Source organism: Gymnogyps californianus, unplaced genomic scaffold (genome assembly GCF_018139145.2).
Source record: "Gymnogyps californianus isolate 813 unplaced genomic scaffold, ASM1813914v2 HiC_scaffold_34, whole genome shotgun sequence".
Lineage (NCBI taxonomy): Eukaryota > Metazoa > Chordata > Aves > Accipitriformes > Cathartidae > Gymnogyps > Gymnogyps californianus.
The window spans coordinates 1,459,978-1,477,032 of NW_026114224.1; the positions used below are offsets into that span (position 1 = coordinate 1,459,978).

Genomic DNA, 17,055 nt, shown 5'->3' on the forward strand with positions numbered 1-17,055 from the left:
GGCCAGACACAAGTGTTTAGTTTCAAAACCTTTCAAGAAACTGCATCCAAATGACCAAGCATTTCCTGGAATTGTATCCCAGATATATGATGTGGTAGATGTGCTCAGCACAGGCTGCTCTGAATGTGCCCCTAAATCAATGCAAGTACAGCTGGGGCTGTGGTCTCCTTTAATCAAGTTCTGCAAAGCAGTTGCTATGTACTGCTGTATTTCAAGACTTATTCCTTGTATCTTGTTCTTCCCTTCCATTTAAACCGAAAGCTGTTGCCAGCAGGACCACCTCAGACATGTGAAGCTATTGCAGTGGTAGCTACAGCCAGGTGGCTGGATGTGTAGAGCTGGCTGATGGGACTTGCTGTTGAGTTTTGTGCTGGTTGTGGCACTGTGAGCAGCGAAGGGCTGAATCTCTGAAGTGCAAAGGCTTGTAGGAAATGCAGGAGAAGGGTCTGGGTGAGGGAGGTGGTGTTTGCCCCTGGTAAATGCCAGCAGGGCAGCTAGCAGCTCTGCACTGCTGCTAGAAATCCAGGAAGGCTGTCTGTCTGCCAGGGGTTACACGACTGGCTCATGCTGGCTTTGAGTACCAGCAGCCAAATCCTGCTGGGCCCTTGGTGGCTTGCCTGGGTATTGAAAAACATCTGCACTGTCTTCCCCTTGCTGTGCTCGAGTGCTGCTACAGCAGCCTTAGCAATGCACGAGCTGAAGAGAGGTGAGACCTGTCCACAGCTTCAACCTCTTAACACCTGGTGGGGCAGGGAAAGCAGTGCAGCCTTATCTGATGGCCTTGGGTCATAGCGGTCCTTCTCCCTACACAGGGCAGGCAAAGAGCCTGGCTTTCTGCTGGGAGGCTGAATGTCACCAGGAACAGGCTCACCAAGCAGGTTTCCAGCCCTGCACCATCCATGGGTGGTGTGGACAAGCTGAATTCTGGTCTGATCTGAGCTTTGCCTGCTGCCCCGTCACAAGCACGTGCACAGACATGATGGTCTGTAGTCAGATGAGATCCTTGAGGTTTGTATTGTGTCACCTTCCCTACGCCAATAGCCAGGGTCTGAAGTTCATAAATATCTGCTCTCACTTCAAGTATTATCCTTGGTTATCCTTAACTTAAGTTTTGACTTTAAACAAGTTTCTGATGCATCACCTAAGAAGTCGTTGGCATCCAGAATCTGTGAATGCGTTAGTTCTGACTCTGCTGTTGTGGTTACCTTTTTCAGGACTATCTTACTGAGTGTAATCTCTTTGCTTAATGAGCCCAACACATTCTCTCCTGCCAACGTGGATGCATCAGTCATGTTCAGGAAATGGAGGGACAGTAAAGGAAAAGACAAGGAGTACGCTGAAATCATAAGGTAAGCTTTGCTATGTGTGATGCTGTGCTACTGGCCTCCTGCTCTGAATCCTATGAAACAGGCTGTTTGCAGAATTTGCTGAAACCAGCTTCTTGCTGTGGTTGCTCCTTTGGAAATGAATTTTACAGTCTTATTCCAAGTCCATGGTTCTGGTCCCTCTAGGATTTTCAGCACACAAGTGGTGCAAACTTCTGGAGCAGGAGGACTGGGTTGATCTGTCTTTGAATTGTTCTTTTTTAGACTAATCTGGCATGATGCTCTGCAAAACCTATTGGCTGCTAGTAAATCCCAGTCAAAGTCCCCACTTGCCTTTGAGCGCTGCTTGCATTGCTTGGGATGTGATTCAAACTGATTGCATCCTACTAATTCTGTGCTTAATGCACTCATGAATCATAATCTTGTCCCTCCAATTCGAAGGAATATCAGCAGGATTTGGCAACCGCTTGCAAAGCTGGGTTTGATTAGCTGGAAGCACTGTTCAGTCTTGACTGTCCTTTGCTGAGAAGTTCATGGTTCATCAGGTGCTGTAGGGAGATGATGTAAACTTGAGCCAGGGTTGCTGTGGAGTGGCAGATGGGCAACCCATACTGCAGTGGGACCACTGTCATGCTTGCCTGGGGCAAGACCACATCTGCATTGACTCCGCTAGCTGGGCGTTCAGGATATACCCCTGGTTGGAGCTACGTAGGGCAGTCAGTTGCTGGCCTGAGCTGTGCAAAGAGCCTTGCTGGGAGGTTATCTTAGTCCCCTCCAGCTCCCTTGGCTTCAGCAGAGCTGGATGTACTCCATAAACAGAGTATGGCAGGCTGATGAGCAGGTGGGTGGAGGTGAAGGGACAGGCTGCCATCTGCTCCTCTCCCTGCTGGGAGGCAGCATAGGCCAGCAACAGTTCACAGCCTGAGTGCTGCTAGGAGGCAGCAGCCAGAGCCTGTCCTGGGGTGATGGGAAACACTTGTCTTCTGCCATCTCCAGGCAGTGCTGGGGTTATGGCTGCATATTGAGGTGCAGCTATGTGCTTTGACTGCTCTTACCCTCCAGTGGGAGCTCAGAGCTGCCAAATGCTTGTGGGAATTGCAGTCTTGAGCATGCTGGGGGTAGTCATCAGTGGTGGAGGGTGGCTGTGGATGGTATCTCTGAACCTACCTCAATAAGTAATCTTAAGAAATCCCTGACCATCCCTTCTGTAACAAATTTAATGAAATTTGCTCTGAGCTCTGGCAGGTCTCTAATGTGGAGTCCTGTAGAATAACTGATTTCATATGTTGCTGAGAGCATGTGTGCTGCAAACACCCTTGGAGTGCTCCCAAGCCTGGGGCTGCAGGAACTAAATCTGTTTCTAGTGCTGCTTGTGGTGCTTCAGCCAAACATCAGCTCTCCTGACTCTGAGCTGCCAGGGGGGCTGGGCTGGGGCTAGCTGGGAGGTGGGGAGTTGAGCCACGCTGCTGCTGGCACAAGGCCCTGCTCACGTTGCTGTGTCCTCCTCCCTGCAGGAAACAGGTTTTGGCTACCAAAGCTGAGGCAGAGAAGGATGGTGTGAAGGTCCCCACTACGCTGGCAGAGTACTGCATCAAAACTAAAGTGCCTTCCAATGACAACAGTTCAGATTTGCTTTATGACGACTTGTATGATGACGACATTGACGACGAAGATGAGGAGGAGGAGGATGCCGACTGTTACGATGATGATGATTCTGGCAACGAGGAGTCGTGACCTGCTCCCTCTATGCCCCTGTACTGCCCTGCCGACTCAGGCCAGAAGGGAGCAGCGGTAACCTAGCAGCAGTCCAGCAAAAAAGTGTGTGTGGGGGGGGGTTGTCAAAAAAACTTTGTCTCCTGCTGTCTCCTGTTGTATGGATCTGTTTGCTCCTTTTTTATGGACCTCTTAGACCCTCCACAGAATGTATGAATTCTTGCATTCTTAACCCTTTCATCACTGTATTATGATTGATTTCTTTTTAAAAAAGAAACTCCCTTTTTCACTTCTCTACAAAATGCTCACAGCAAAACAGGTTTGCTCATGTTTAGATTCTTGAATTAAATACAGTCTTGCATTGAGATGTTTAATGTATTTAAAGCTGGAACAAACCCATTGGAAGCTGGGTTTTCAGGAGCTCAAGTGCTGCATTTACTGGGAAGAAAAAAAAATCCACACAAAGCAAATTGCCAAGGTTTAGCTGCTCCATTTACAAGAATAGCGTGTGTACATTCGTTTAGCCTTGTGGTGGTGGCTTTTCCTTTAGAAGGTATGGGGCGGAGAGTGTAAAGCTACTGTGTGTTGAGCTTGATGGGATGTTACTGAAAGGTACAGTATTCCTTTTCAGCCTGCTCAAGTTAGGAAATAGCTGGCCCCTGGAGCCCCAGAGGGCACAATCAGCTTTGTCTCTGAAAAAGGCTTGTGATATGAACCCTAAAATAAACACTTAACACTTCATGTCTGTACAGCTGAGCCCTGAGTTGCTATTTATTTTTATTTTTTTAGACTAGGTTGGGGTTGAAAAAGTTCAGTTTAGCTGTGCTGCTGAGATCTGCTGCCAGCTGCCCCTCTCCTGAGGGAGGAAAACAGAAGTGCATCCTGCTGCCTAGTGGGCCAGTGTTCATCCCGAACTTGTTTTTTGGCAGTGGGAGAGATGGATAGCCTCCTGCCCCAGTGCTTGCTAGCAGCCCTTGCTTCCTGCAGCCCAAGTCCAGTGCTGGCCTGAGCCTGCTTTCTGTTGCTTATGTAGGTCACATGTTGGTAAATGCAGCCCTGCTGTAGCTCTGCAGGGTTGGCAGAAGTCAAAGCTGCCTTTGGTGCCTACCTAGGGTGGCCACGCTGTCCCTGTGTCTGCAGTGGCTGCTGGGGCATGGGACAGAGGGAATAGATGTGTGCTGGGCTCTCCCCTGCCTGGCTGGCTGGCGCATGGGTGAGTGTGTGCAGCCCCACAGGTGGGGGGGCTGTAGAGCTTTCAGGCTGGAAGAGAAGGCCAGTGGCAGGGTTTGACAGGCTATTTAGCAGCATGCTTCAGCCGGTGCACTGAGCTCGGCCTCCTGCATGTTTTTGGGAGCTCTTGGCAGAGTTTAGGGCCCTCCCTTGCAGGCAGGGGGGATCTTGCATGCTTGTGTCTGCAGAACCCTCTTCCTCAGTCCCTCAGCACCCTCACCCTGTTGCAGCGTGCTGCTCTTGTTCGGCTGTGGTGCAGTGGCCTGAATTCACCTTTTGCATGATCTCTTGATCAGCAGCCAGTCCTGTCCTCCTGAGCTGAGCCCTGGCACCTCCAGGAGCAGATCTGAGGTGCTGGCCCTGCTTGGGCGAGACCCTCCATTCCCACAGGTATAGAGGTAGTTACCCTGATAAGAGCTGCAGGCTTGGGCATTTGTTTATGCCTCCCCTTTGTATATCTCGGGATTTTCAATGGTATGTCACCAGCTGCAGTCCCTTGAGGGGTGCTTTGGTGGGAGTAAACTTTGTTCTGCGATCAACTTGGGGGCTGTGTCCTGGGATGAGGAGCAGGATGAGAGTGAGCAAGCTCAAAGTGTGCTGCCTGGAGGGAGAGGAGGAAGACTGGTGGGGCTCTGTTTGAAGTGAGCAAGGGTGTTCAAGATGTGTTTTCAGAATGTTGTTTGGCTGGGATTTGCTGCAGCAGGGACAGTCCCTGCTCCTCTGCCCCAGGGTGTGCTGGTGGTGCATCCCTCTGCCCCCTGTGGAGTAAAGGCAGCCCAAGTGGTGATACCTTGTCCCCCAGTGCTCCTTGCGATGGTCTGCCCTCCTGCTTGTATGTTACCTGGGGAGGCAGCTGGACCCCTCTGAAGTGAAGCAGCACATGGGCTGCTTCAGCTCGTCCTTCCAGCAAGGACTGACTCAGCCCCTGGTGCTTTTTGGAACTGGCAGTGGGGCTCCTGTGCATCTAGTGATGGTGTGGGGCACCCCCCAGCTTCACTCCAGCCCTGCGAGGGCAGTGCCAGTGTTGGCAAATGGGCCCCTGGCACTCCTGGCTGCAGGACTGGTCTGGGGGCTGCACTGGGACAGTGACACCAGCCTCCAGCTTTTTGGGGAGCTGTTGGGGAGTGAAGGAGCAGAGTATGGCAATGCTGGCTGTGCTGATGACTTGGTTTGAAATGATACTGCATCTTTCAGGATTTCCCTTGTACTTTTGACCATCTTCACTGTGTACTCTCCAGTGACTTGTATTTTCAAGCTTGATGTTGTAAGAAAGATGCATTATCATGACTCTTCTGTTACCCTTTTTTAAAGACAAAAAGCAACCTATTGTGGGAGCTTCTACATTAACCAGACTAATTTCTCTTCCCCACTGTCCTGTGCAGTGTCATTGCTTGTTGACTTGCTGGTTTCCTTTTTTGAGATACAAACTGAAGTATGAGGTTTTTTTGAAACTATTTAAGAAATTGTGGAAAAATGTTTACCTGATCTGTGTATTCTGTTTTTTTTCTTAACCTTTTTCTCCTGTCTCAGCCAATATTAGCGTTTACATTTGCAACTACAAGCCCCTTCAAATGTGGTTTTCAACCATTCTGAAACCAGCAGGGTACACTAGATTTCTTAGTAGTTTTATTAGCTGAAATCCCAGATGTTTTCCTTTTTTTTCTAATATAATTTACCAGAAAGAATTAACTGATGCATTTTTGTTGTCTTCACCTTCAGTAGTTATATTTTGTCTTTTCTGCACATCTGTCTACTAATAAAAATGTGAAATGAAAATATCCCTGCACTGTTACTTCCTGTTAATTGAGCTGGTTTATTTGCATGGGTTATTTAAAGCTTTGAATAACAGCTATTCACAAGTTCAGTGCTGCTCCAGTATCAATGCCTATACATAAATATCTATAAGGTTATTGGAAAATAAAGCTGCTGGTTGACAGCTGCCTGCCTGAACTGATTTAGAGAAGTACTTTGGCAAAAGGCCATGGGCTTTGCTGTTATATTTAGTCTTCCGAAGTCAACAAAGTGGAGACCAGTGGGAAGATGATTCATGGTGTCATATGACTGCAGCAGGGATGTAGGACTTGGGGTAAAGCTGCTGCCACCATGGGGCTGGGGTGCTGCTGGTGGCAGGTTCCCTGGCAGAGCAGGAGCACAGCACTCCTGAAATGGTCAGACAAGGCAGTTGGGGAGCTTGCTTGCTGGGGCAGGGGACTTTGACGTCATGCAGAAAGCTGGCATAGGAATTGAATTGAGGTACTCACTGCCAACCAACCCTTCAGGGTGCTTGCCCTGCCTTGCCCATTCCCTGCAAGCTCAACAGTGGAGAAGTTTTGTTTTTTTGCAGTGCCTTGCTGCTGCAGTCAAGCTAAAATTAGCAGGACAAGTGTATGGGAGTTGCACTTGCTGCACTTAGCATCATTTATAGTGCAATGGCTGAGTCAAATGTGGTTGTGGCCTGAGTGCTTCTGCTTCATGGCTGTGCTGGAGGAATAGTGATGGCATTTCAGAGCTGCATTCCCAGAGGAGTCTCCATATTGGGGAATGGGACTGAGGGATGGTGCTGTCTGGGCCTTCTGACAGGCTCAGGCTTGCTTGCATCTCCTGCCTGGCTCCTACAGCACGGGGCTGCCCGGAGCTGCCAGTAGCTTCTTCATCCAGCAGAAGGTGTGGTACCAAAGCCAGGACAAACTCTCCAGTCTTCCCTGCACTGGGTAAACCTGGCTGCCACTTGTGCAAGGTTTTTTTTTTTTTTTTCTTCCCTTTCCTTGATGGCTGAGTGCAGCTGAGCAACCTTGGCTCTACCATCAGACTGTGGAACAGGGGATTAGAGGAAATTGCTGCAAAAGAGCCCTGCTGGAACTGACAGTATAGGGAAATGGGAAAACATTCTGTTTAGTCTTGCCTGGAAAGGAGGGGAGATTGTGGTTGCTGATTGATTGCACAGTGCTGCCTAGGGGCAGGACCCCAGAGCAGTTGGGAAGGTGCTAGAGTTGCCTTTGCTGCCTTGTGCTGGGGAAGAGGAGGGTGCTGGAAGGCAATATAGCCAGAAGTGCTGCCATTATGTGCCCACAATCACAGCTGAGGATGGAAGTTGTGCAGCTGGGGACAGCAAAGAAGCACTAGCTTGAAGTCCTTGAGAGAGTCTCCCTTGCAGCTGCCCTGCAACACAGCTAAGGCTCAGGGAGCTGCTGTGCACTGGGACCAACTCTCATCTGTTGCCTTTTGCCACTTCCAACTGTTTCTGGACTCTGACACACAAGCAAGGACTGACCTACACCTGTAGGCAGCAGTGGATTTCTATAAACAAGAAACTAAGTGTAGGAAGAGGGCTTTGGGGGAGTTTGTTTTTCAAAGAATAGTTCCTGTGAGGCAGCAGCTCCAGCCACAGGTAAATGAGGTGCAAGGTGCCATTGCTGTAAGCCCTGTGGGCTCAGCTGGTGCAGCCCTTGTACAAGCTGGCAGTAAGTTCCCAGCCTGCGTGGACACATACAGCTTCACATTTACCCACCTCCTCTGCTGCGCAGGGCCAGGATGCTCAGGAGGATGAGGCTGGGGCAGGAGCTGTCCCTCAGGAGCCCTCACCACTGACCTTCCTCCTGGTACAGGCCATGGACCTCATGGGCAAAGCAAGGGAGGGCAGTGCTGCAGCTGTGCAGCCTCCTTACCTATCCCAGCTGCACTGCAGGGACTCAGAGCACAATGCCACAGGACACCAAAGGCAGAGACATGATGCTTATGGCAGCAGTCAGGGTGCTGCCCAGGATCCCATCCCTGCTGCAGGTGCCTGTGAGCTCTCAGCACCAAGGTGCACTCACCTTTGTCATGGTGTTCAGCATCCCCTGCAGACCCATCTGCTGCTCTTACCCTCCCAGCAGGAGCAGGTGGAAAGGGACAGGCTGTAAAGGCAAAACTGCTCCTGGAGCCTTTGAAAATGCAGACAAACACCAGCGATATGCTCAGATCTTTATTAGGTGGAGGAAGGGCTAAAAAGAAATGAAACTCCTAAAACACTCACCACACTGGTGCAGGACAAGAAGGACCAGGAGTTGCCTCCAGGGTCTTGTTTTAAAAAAAAGTAGGGATGGACAGGTAAAGTTTCCATCCAGTAGCTCTGGCTTTCCTGGGCAGGGTGGCTCAGGGCAAAAAGAGGTACAAGACACAGCTTATACTTTTATTTAAGAAACCACTACATAGTTTTTGCCTCTAATGATGCAAAGGAGGTTCCAGGACCCACTGAGCCATCTGAAGTCTCTTGCTAGAGAAACAAACAAAAAAACAAACAAAAAAGAAAAGCCCTTTTTTTTTTTTATTATTATTCAAAAATTGAAAAATAAAAAGGTGAGGCTGCAGCTCAGGGCCACAGTGACCAAACTGCTCACAAGTTTGTCTTCCACAGCAGGAAGGAGGGAGGAGATGAAAGAAAGGGGAAGGCCTACAAAACATTTTTTTTTTCCTTCCTTTCCCTCCCCCTCTTTAAAGTAACAGCTATACTGGGGGCTGGAGGCAGAAATCAAACCAACGGGGGGGGGGGGGGGGGGGGGGGGGCAGGCCTCCTTATTTGCCTGAATTTAGAACTGCATTAAATAAATGGGCTCCAGCTCCAAAAACATGGCAGTTTGACAGAGTTATAAAGCTTAAAAAAAACAAGGAAGGATGCCCTGGTGCAGATGGGAAATGAATAATTAGTTTTCCTACAAAGAAAATAAAACAGGCTGCAAGATGCAGAAAACCACATTTAGGCTCTATTACATTTACAAATACATACATAAATATATTACATACAACAGCAACTCAAAGAGGAAGCGGGCGAGTCACACAGAGGATGGCTGGCTGGCTGCAGTTCTCCCCACACAGATGTTTGGCTGAGCAGTTACTTCTAATAATTCCAGGAATGGGCTTCGGCTTTTTTTCTTTTTCTCTTTTCTTTTGTTTTTTTCTCCTCCTCTCCTTTCATTCTCTCCTCCCTCCCCGGTTTCAGATTTAGTTTGTCCAGTATGGAGAAGTGCCATAGGCGGTTTTGGTAGCCTGAGACTTTTGCTGCATGGTGCTGGGTTGGTTGCGTTGGCCAGATCCACCCTAGAAATCGGAAAGGAAGGAGACATGGGCATCAGCTGCCGTAGCACCAGCACTCCCAGGAAGACAAGTCTGTTTGTATATCAGCAGAAGAGCTGCCACCCCCAGGGCCAGCCCTGACACCCACCAACACAGCGATGCTCCCCCCTGAACGGATCCTTTTCTGCTCTGCAATATCTCCATGTCTCGCAATCCAGGACGAGTGGCCACAGAGACACCAAGCAGGAGCGTGGGGACACACCATCCCACCCCACCCCCACCCAAGACAGGTTCAAGCACAAGGAAGGAGAAGAGCAGGACTGGGGACAGCAAAGGAGCTCTCTCAAGGTGAAGGAAGGCAGTGCTCTAGCCAAGGATGTCACACATTCAGAGAGAGAAATCATTTCCTATTTCTGGACTCTAAGGCAGAACGCTGTTTTCTCAGGGAACATTTATAGTGAGGAAAGGAAACGCATGGGCTGGTGAAACCAAATCAGAGCTGACATGCAACCTGCATGGAGATGCTTGATTTTTCCCTCAGAGTTACAGTACTAAGTGCTCACGTCCTGCTCTCCTGCTGCAGCCAGGGGACAGCAGCGCCTGCCTCGACTTCACACCTCACAGCCCATCTTCTCCACACCCCACATCAGGATGGCCTCTTCACAGAATCACAGGCTGGCTGAGGCTGGCAGGGACCTCTCGAGGTATCTTGTCCAATCCCTCTGCTCAAGCAGGGTCACCTAGAGCCGGTTGCCCAGGACCATGTCCAGACAGCTCCAAGGATGGAAACTCCACAACCTCCCTGGGCAACCTGTGCCAGTGCTTGGTCACTATACCAGTAAAAAAGTGTTTCCTGATGTTCAGACGGAACCTCCTGTGTTTCAGTCTGTGCCCATTGCCTCTGGTCCTGTCACTAGGCACCACTGAAAAGAGCCTGGCTCCGTCCTCTTTACACTCTCCCTTCAGGTATTTATATACATTGATAAGATCCCCCCTGAGCCTTCTCTTCTCCAGGCTGAAGAGTCCCAGGTCTCTCAGCCTTTCCTCATAGGAGAGATGCTCCAGTCCCTTCATCATCCTTGTGGCCCTTCATTGGACTCTCCAATACATCCATGTCTCTCTTGTACTGGGGAGCCCACAACTGGACACAGGACTCCAGGTGTGGCCTCACCAGTGCTGAGCAGAGGGGAAGGATCACCTCCCTCGACCTGCTGGCAGTACTTTGCCTAATGCAGCCCAGGATACCGTTGGCCGCCTTTGCGGCAAGGGCACATTGCTGGCTCATGGTCAACTTGGTGTCCACCAGGATGCCCAGGGCCTTTTCTGCCAAGCTGCTTTGGCCCCCAGCATATACTGGTGCATAGGGCTGTTCCTCCCCAGGTGCAGGACTTTGCACTTCCCCTTGCTGAACTTCATGAGGTTCCCTCCCAAAGCTGGTCAACAGCATTGAGTCTGTCAGTCTGCAATCATTGTCAAGGCCCTTTCCCAATGAGCAAAGCAAAAACCAGAAGGAAGCAAAAACCCCCAAGACCCTGCTGAGATGCAGGTGGGAACAATCTGCCCTCAGGCACGCTGTAGATGTGGAAGGGGCCAACTCACCTGCCCATCTTGCTGAAGATGGTGATGCAGCATCTGGGAATGAGGCTGCTGATGCGCAGGCAGGATATGGAGAAACGGGGCTGGAGCATAACCCGGGGTAGCACCAGGGTTCAGGGGCCCAGTTGATCCAAGAGCAGAGGGCAGGCTGAAAGGAGGCGGTGTGCCAGCATGGAATCCCTGCTTGTCAAACGTCTGCACAGGAGGCAAGGGGGACAGCATCAGAGACTGGTGTGAGCAGCCCCACAGTGATCAGACAAGAAGAGTGGCCCAAACACATATCACCTGAACCTTTCACCAACCCTGTAAGCAAGCCAAGTCACACCTGTGAGCACTTCAACAGATGAGTTTCAGCTCCTGTTCTCACCCATACTTCTGCACTAATGCCTCTGACATTTTATTTTATTTTTATTTCCACAGCTACTGTGCTCCTTTTTTCCCTGACCTCTTTTTACTCAGTGGGACATGGGATGGCAGCAGCTACCTGAAATCAGTCCTTCACACATTGCAGGGGCTCAGGCTGGAATTACTCGACCTACCCAGAGAGGCCCAACAAAAACACAAGAAGAACTTGCAATAACATTTCCCTCCCCCTGGCCAAAGCTTGACCCAGCCTCTCAACTCACCTGCTTTGGGGGCTATTTTGACTAAAAACATTAGTGCCATCACACTTCATTTGCACCCAGGACACAGCACGCATGGGGCAGTGTAGAGCACCTATGCCAGCAGCTGCCTTCAGGAGCTGACATGGCAGAAGCAGTGAGACAGAGGGCGAGAGTCCTCTCCAACAGCAAACAGAGCCAGCATAAGAAATGCCACAGCCTGCTGACCCTGAGACCGACTGGCCTGGGAACAGCCCTAGCCACCAGCACTCCACAGGGGGAGCCATTGGCCTGGCCTCAGGCCATGGGGGAGGAGGGTCCAGTGTTGCTCACCTGAGTCTTGTTATAGACTGAGCCACTGATATCAGGCACACCTGTGTTACTTGAGGTCACAGAAACACCTGGAAAACAAAAAAAAAGCCACCAACAATGAGAAAGTCAACCACCACCCAGCATGAGCCCTATGCTTTGCTCCCAGCACCTCTGGCAGCCTCAGTGGGTGCACCTTTGTCCACGGCCACTGCACCACATGCCCTGCTGCTGCTGCTGGCCAGCCCGGCGGGGTTCTCTGTGCTGTCAGACCCACAGCACCCCACATGGGAACAGAAGAAAGGGCTCGGTTCCTTACTCCTGCTGCAAAGAGGGAAACCAGCCCACTGGGATAAATCACCCACATCCATGACCCAGCAGTTACCGCTTGGATTCAAATGCACTTCACCAGGCAGCAACTGGCTGCACCGAATACTCAATTAAGCTCACGAAAAGCCAGCTTTCCTCTAGGATTAGGGATGCATTTAGCTCTATTGCAGCATTCAAGAGCTTTCCAGTAGTGCACTGAGCAATGAGACTCAGCATCTGCTACACATTTGAGCCCTTGTCCTTTCACATCCTGCAGAAGGGTGAGGTCTGCAATGCTCCTCTGCCCTGAGAGAATTAACATCACTGATCCAGGCTGGCTTCCACCTGGACCAGCTGGTGCCACAACAGGCTCAGAAACACTCACTTACCAGCAAGGTGACTCTCAAACCAGCCACTTATTCAGAGTCTTATAAAGACTGGCTCTAATAATTTCACTTGGATCAGAATAAAACCAGTAGTTCCTTTAGCCAGTGAATCAGAGGACTGGACTCAGAGGGTGTGCACTGCTCTAAGGCTGTACCCTTCCTAGGACATTGCTCTTTTTTGAATTGCTCCTCCACAGAGGAGAGCATGATCAGCTCTTGGCTGAAGACAGTCCAGTTGGTGTTTCAAATGCACAGCAAATGCTTGGTATTTGCTTAAGCCCAAGGATGAACTAGTTAGTGCTAAGCAATTCAGTATACATTTCTCAAATCTAACCAGCACGTGCAGAATAAAGCTTTCATATAAGCTGTATAAATTCTTCAGCCTTTACAGTCACAAAGGAAACATTTCCAGGCATGAAACAATGCGATGAGTTACAGGGTGTACGGACAGCAGCTGAAACAACAGCCCAGAGATGTATGAACTGCCCTGCTCGCCCCTAATACACAGCTATCTCAGGTGCCTACCAAGAAACTCAAAATCTAGTCACCGTTTGGCAGAGGACTGTTTCAGCAGCAGCATCCAACTGCTTAGGCTTCAAAAACACAGCACTGCTGCAGGACCACTATTCTTCAGCAAAGAAAACTTTGGCAGAGGAAACAGCTCACCATTTCTCCCATGTATAATTGTGGACAAAGCTGCGCATCAGCCACACAAATCCTTATGCAAAGTTCAGCCATGAGGTTTAGAAGGAACACTTGGGCCATTAAAAACGCATTTTGTATACGGGAGATGGAGAAACAGCTTGGATCATGACCCTGTTTAGAGCTGGCTGCTGTGCTGACTGCACAGCACTGGGAGTTTGCCCTACTAAATCCCACTCAAGAGAAACCTCAAGTCTCATGTGTTACCTTTCCCAGGTCCAGTGCCAGCAGATTTGCTTTGTGCTTGAGATGACCCACTGTAGCCTCCTTTGCTGTAATCTCCAGCTGCCGTTCCCTGCGTTAAGTCATCATAGCCTGCCGGTGTGTACAAGACAAGGTGTTACAGTGTGCAAGCAGCTCTGCAGACGCTCACGTGAAAAGTGCAGTGGTAAGCATACCTGCTCCATAGCCGTGCTGCCCATAGCCACTCGCTTGCTGGAAAGGAGTCGACGCGGTGTTCAGGTTGACTCCATGCTGTTTAGCAGATGCTGGAGGTACCTGGACAAAGGAAGGGAACAAAAGGCACTGTTAACTGGGGAACAGTTAAAACACAAGCTCCCTCTGCCATCTAGTGGGGAAGGCACCTCCACCTCACATGGGAAGTTTAATCTGGAGTTGGGAGCACTGGGATGGCATGGGACATGGCACTCACGCTTCCAGCAGTAAGTTGCTGTAGTGGCTTTGTGCAAGCCCCAAGTTTTCTGCTAGAGCCACCCCTCTGATTGCAGTGCAACCCTGTCTCAGAACAGGCTGCGTATTTCTTTCATACACTGACTGTAAACAGCAAATTCCCACCCACAAACCCAAGAAGGAGCAACCACAGTGCTTTCCCTCCAGAATCAAATGAAACACCAACTCCTGCCTGAGGCTGTTTCATAAAACACAGTCCTACAGGGCCCTAAAATAGACTCATCTACCCTTCTGTCTGGAGCATCACCTCTTCCCAAATAACATTCTCCCTCCTGAGACTACCAGCCCTGCTCTCTGACTTAATGGGGTCTCCTCCATCCTCGAAAGGATTTCCTAGGCACTCTTGGCTCGCTGACTCAGCTTTGGGTCTCTCTCTGACTCTCCAGAGGCTGCTACGGGCTTTCAGGAACACTAAGTCCATGAGCTGTAGCTGTCTGCTATTTACAGTAGGAGTCCATGAGTTCTGGCCTTTTAAATTTCCTGTTTTCTTGGGGAAGAGACTGCAGCTATTTTCTCATGCTTGCACGTTTTTGGAGATCCCTTGCAGACTGGGGAAGATGACTCTACTCCGCTGTCATGAGACCCCACCTGGAGTACCATATCCAGTTCTGGGGCCCCAAGCACAAGACATGGACCTGTTAGAGCAAGTCCAGAGGAGGGCCACGAAAATGATCAGAGGGATGGAACACCTCTCCTCTGAAGAAAGGCTGAGAGAGTTGGGGTTGTTTAGCCTAGAGAAGAGAAGGCTCCAGGGAGACCTTATTGCAGCCTTTCAATACTTAAAGGGGGCTTATAAGAAAGACAGAGAGACACTTTTTACCAGGGCCTGTAGTGACAGGACAAGGGGTAATGGTTTTAAACTGAAAGAGGGTAGATTTAGATTAGATATTAGGAAGAAATTTTTTTACGATGAGGGTGGTGAGACACTGGAACAGGTTGCCCAGAAAAGCTGTGGGTGCCCCATCATTGGAAGTGTTCAAGGTCAGGCTGCACGGGGCTTTGAGCAGCCTGATCTAGTGAAAGATATCCCTGCCCATGACAGGGGGGTTGGACTAGATGATCTTTAAAGGTCCCTTCCAACCCAAACCATCCTGTGATTCCAAGATGTAGAAGTGTGCTGGTTTTGGCTGGGATAGAGTTAATTTTCTTCACAGTAGCTAGTATGGGGCTATGTTTTGGATTTGTGATTATAACAGTGTTGATAATACAGGGATGTTTTAGTTATTGTTGAGCAGTGCTTACACAGAGTCAAGGCCTTTTCTGCTTCTCACACCACCCCACCAATGAGGAGGCTGGGGGTGCACAAGAAGTTGGGAGGGGACACAGCTGGGACAGCTGACCCCAACTGACCAAAGGGATATTCCATACCATATGATGTCATGCTCAGCATATAAAGTTGGGGGAAGGAGGAGGAAGGGGGGACGTTCAGAGTGATGGCGCTTGTCTTCCCAAGTAACCTTTACGCATGATGGAGCCCTGCTTTCCTGGAGATGGCTGAACACCTGCCTGCCGATGGGAAGTAGTGAATGAATTCCTTATTTTGCTTTACCTATTAAACTGTTTTTATCTCAACCCACGAGCTTTCTCACTTTTACCCTTCCGATTCTCTCCCCCATCGCACCGGGGGGGAGTGAGCGAGCGGCTGTGTGGTGCTTAGTTGCTGGCTGGAGTTAAACCATGACAAGAAGGTTTGGGCTGGAGAGAGCAAAACCAGAGAGGCACGAAGGGAGGGTTACAGTTTAGGCTGTCACACTTACAAACATGGTTGGCCCATACTGGAATGCACTGGGTACGCCGGGCACACCAGCGTAATAAGGTAACCCAGTGTAGCTGTACCCCGGGGGCAGGGTCGGGTTGAGGAAGGGCTGCTGAGCTGTATGGTGAGTCTGCGTCTGGTTCTGCTGTGGCTGGGCAAGCGTGGTAGCAGGAGCAGGGGAGGCAGAATCCCCACGGCCAAATTTTGTTACGTCACCTGCAAAAGAAAGAACTGATCAGAAAAGCTATCAAAGCCACTCCAAAAGTGGAGGATTCAAAGCCTCTGAATACAAGTAGACAACTACAGAAGAGAGCACATCCTACATTTGAAAGCCTGCAGTTGTTCATGGGAAGAACTCTCCCGGTCTCTGCTCCTGATGGCCACAGGGACATTGCCTGTTCATGACACAGAACTCCATGCCATGGCTAATCCATTGATAAAATGGAGATACCAATACTTACCTATCTCACACGGTCTGAGCAGATTCATTACAATAAAACATGCTAAAAGCAGAAGTATGGTAAATAGCCAAAGAGCAAATGGTTGTTGGGTTAAAGTGTGACTCTCCTGGAGGTTAAACTGATTAGCTAAGCTTCATGGGCTGAAAGCAAGTTAGGATTTACAGGCAGTGATGGGCATATTTTTGTCAATGTCTGTTTATTTGTCAAGCATGACTAGTTAGATGTCCGGTTCCTCACACCACCAAAGTTCTGGAGACAGTAGCTGAAGGCCAGGAAAGCAAGGCTTGCATCACGGGTCACCTTATTGAAGAAGTAGGAAGGGAAATTTGGTTATTAACCCAAAAGCAGCCTCCCGAGAGAAGTGATTACACAGCAGAAAACTCCTGAACACTTGCATTTTCTGGCAGCCTACAGAGCAGCATGTTCATGTGTTTTTAGGGAGGTGACATATATCAATCACATCTATCTCATTCCCAACTAGTATTCCTTTATGTTGGTTACCAAAAAGTATGACAACACTTAATACCGGCATTATAGGAATTATAACACCTATGGCTACAGTTTTAAGCTGTAATCAGATGGCAGTGAAAGAAAACCACTGGCTGAAAATCCTGGATGGCATTAATGTCATCTTTGCACACTGATAACTGAAGAGCAAGAGCAGGAATGAGGAAGGGCTTCTTAGACCACATGCTTTTGGGAAAGTCCATTAGATTTGGGGAGGGTGAGGGAGAGCCTGCTAGATGCAGCTCCTGCTGGGAACATACAAGTGCTAAAATAACAGTAACAAAGTATGGGGAGCTGCTGAGGGGGGTCTATTCCAGTGCCAAAAAAGGAAAGCAAGCCAGTTGAATTTTGAGAAGAATGATTAAGCTATGGAATATTTTTCAAGCACCTGTATGTGCTTGGGAAGGGCACTAGATG

At 49.6% G+C, this 17,055-nt stretch overlaps 2 protein-coding genes across 2 annotated transcripts in view; one reads left to right on the forward strand and one right to left on the reverse strand.

Moving 5' to 3' along the window:
• Window positions 1-6,038, forward strand: part of LOC127028526 (ubiquitin-conjugating enzyme E2 R2) — a 70,416-nt gene extending 64,378 nt beyond the window's left edge. Inside the window, exons 4-5 of the mRNA XM_050914291.1 lie at window positions 1,215-1,349; window positions 2,840-6,038. Of these exons, the coding sequence (XP_050770248.1) occupies window positions 1,215-1,349; window positions 2,840-3,059 (355 nt within the window). The 3' untranslated portion in view covers window positions 3,060-6,038. The remainder of the gene's footprint in view (window positions 1-1,214; window positions 1,350-2,839) is intronic.
• A 3,172-nt stretch (window positions 6,039-9,210) lies between these two features.
• Window positions 9,211-17,055, reverse strand: part of LOC127028533 (ubiquitin-associated protein 2-like) — a 93,390-nt gene continuing 85,545 nt past the window's right edge. Inside the window, exons 24-29 of the mRNA XM_050914295.1 lie at window positions 15,672-15,886; window positions 13,623-13,722; window positions 13,432-13,539; window positions 11,852-11,919; window positions 10,920-11,111; window positions 9,211-9,344 (exon numbers count right to left, since the gene is read on the reverse strand). Of these exons, the coding sequence (XP_050770252.1) occupies window positions 9,249-9,344; window positions 10,920-11,111; window positions 11,852-11,919; window positions 13,432-13,539; window positions 13,623-13,722; window positions 15,672-15,886 (779 nt within the window). The 3' untranslated portion in view covers window positions 9,211-9,248. The remainder of the gene's footprint in view (window positions 9,345-10,919; window positions 11,112-11,851; window positions 11,920-13,431; window positions 13,540-13,622; window positions 13,723-15,671; window positions 15,887-17,055) is intronic.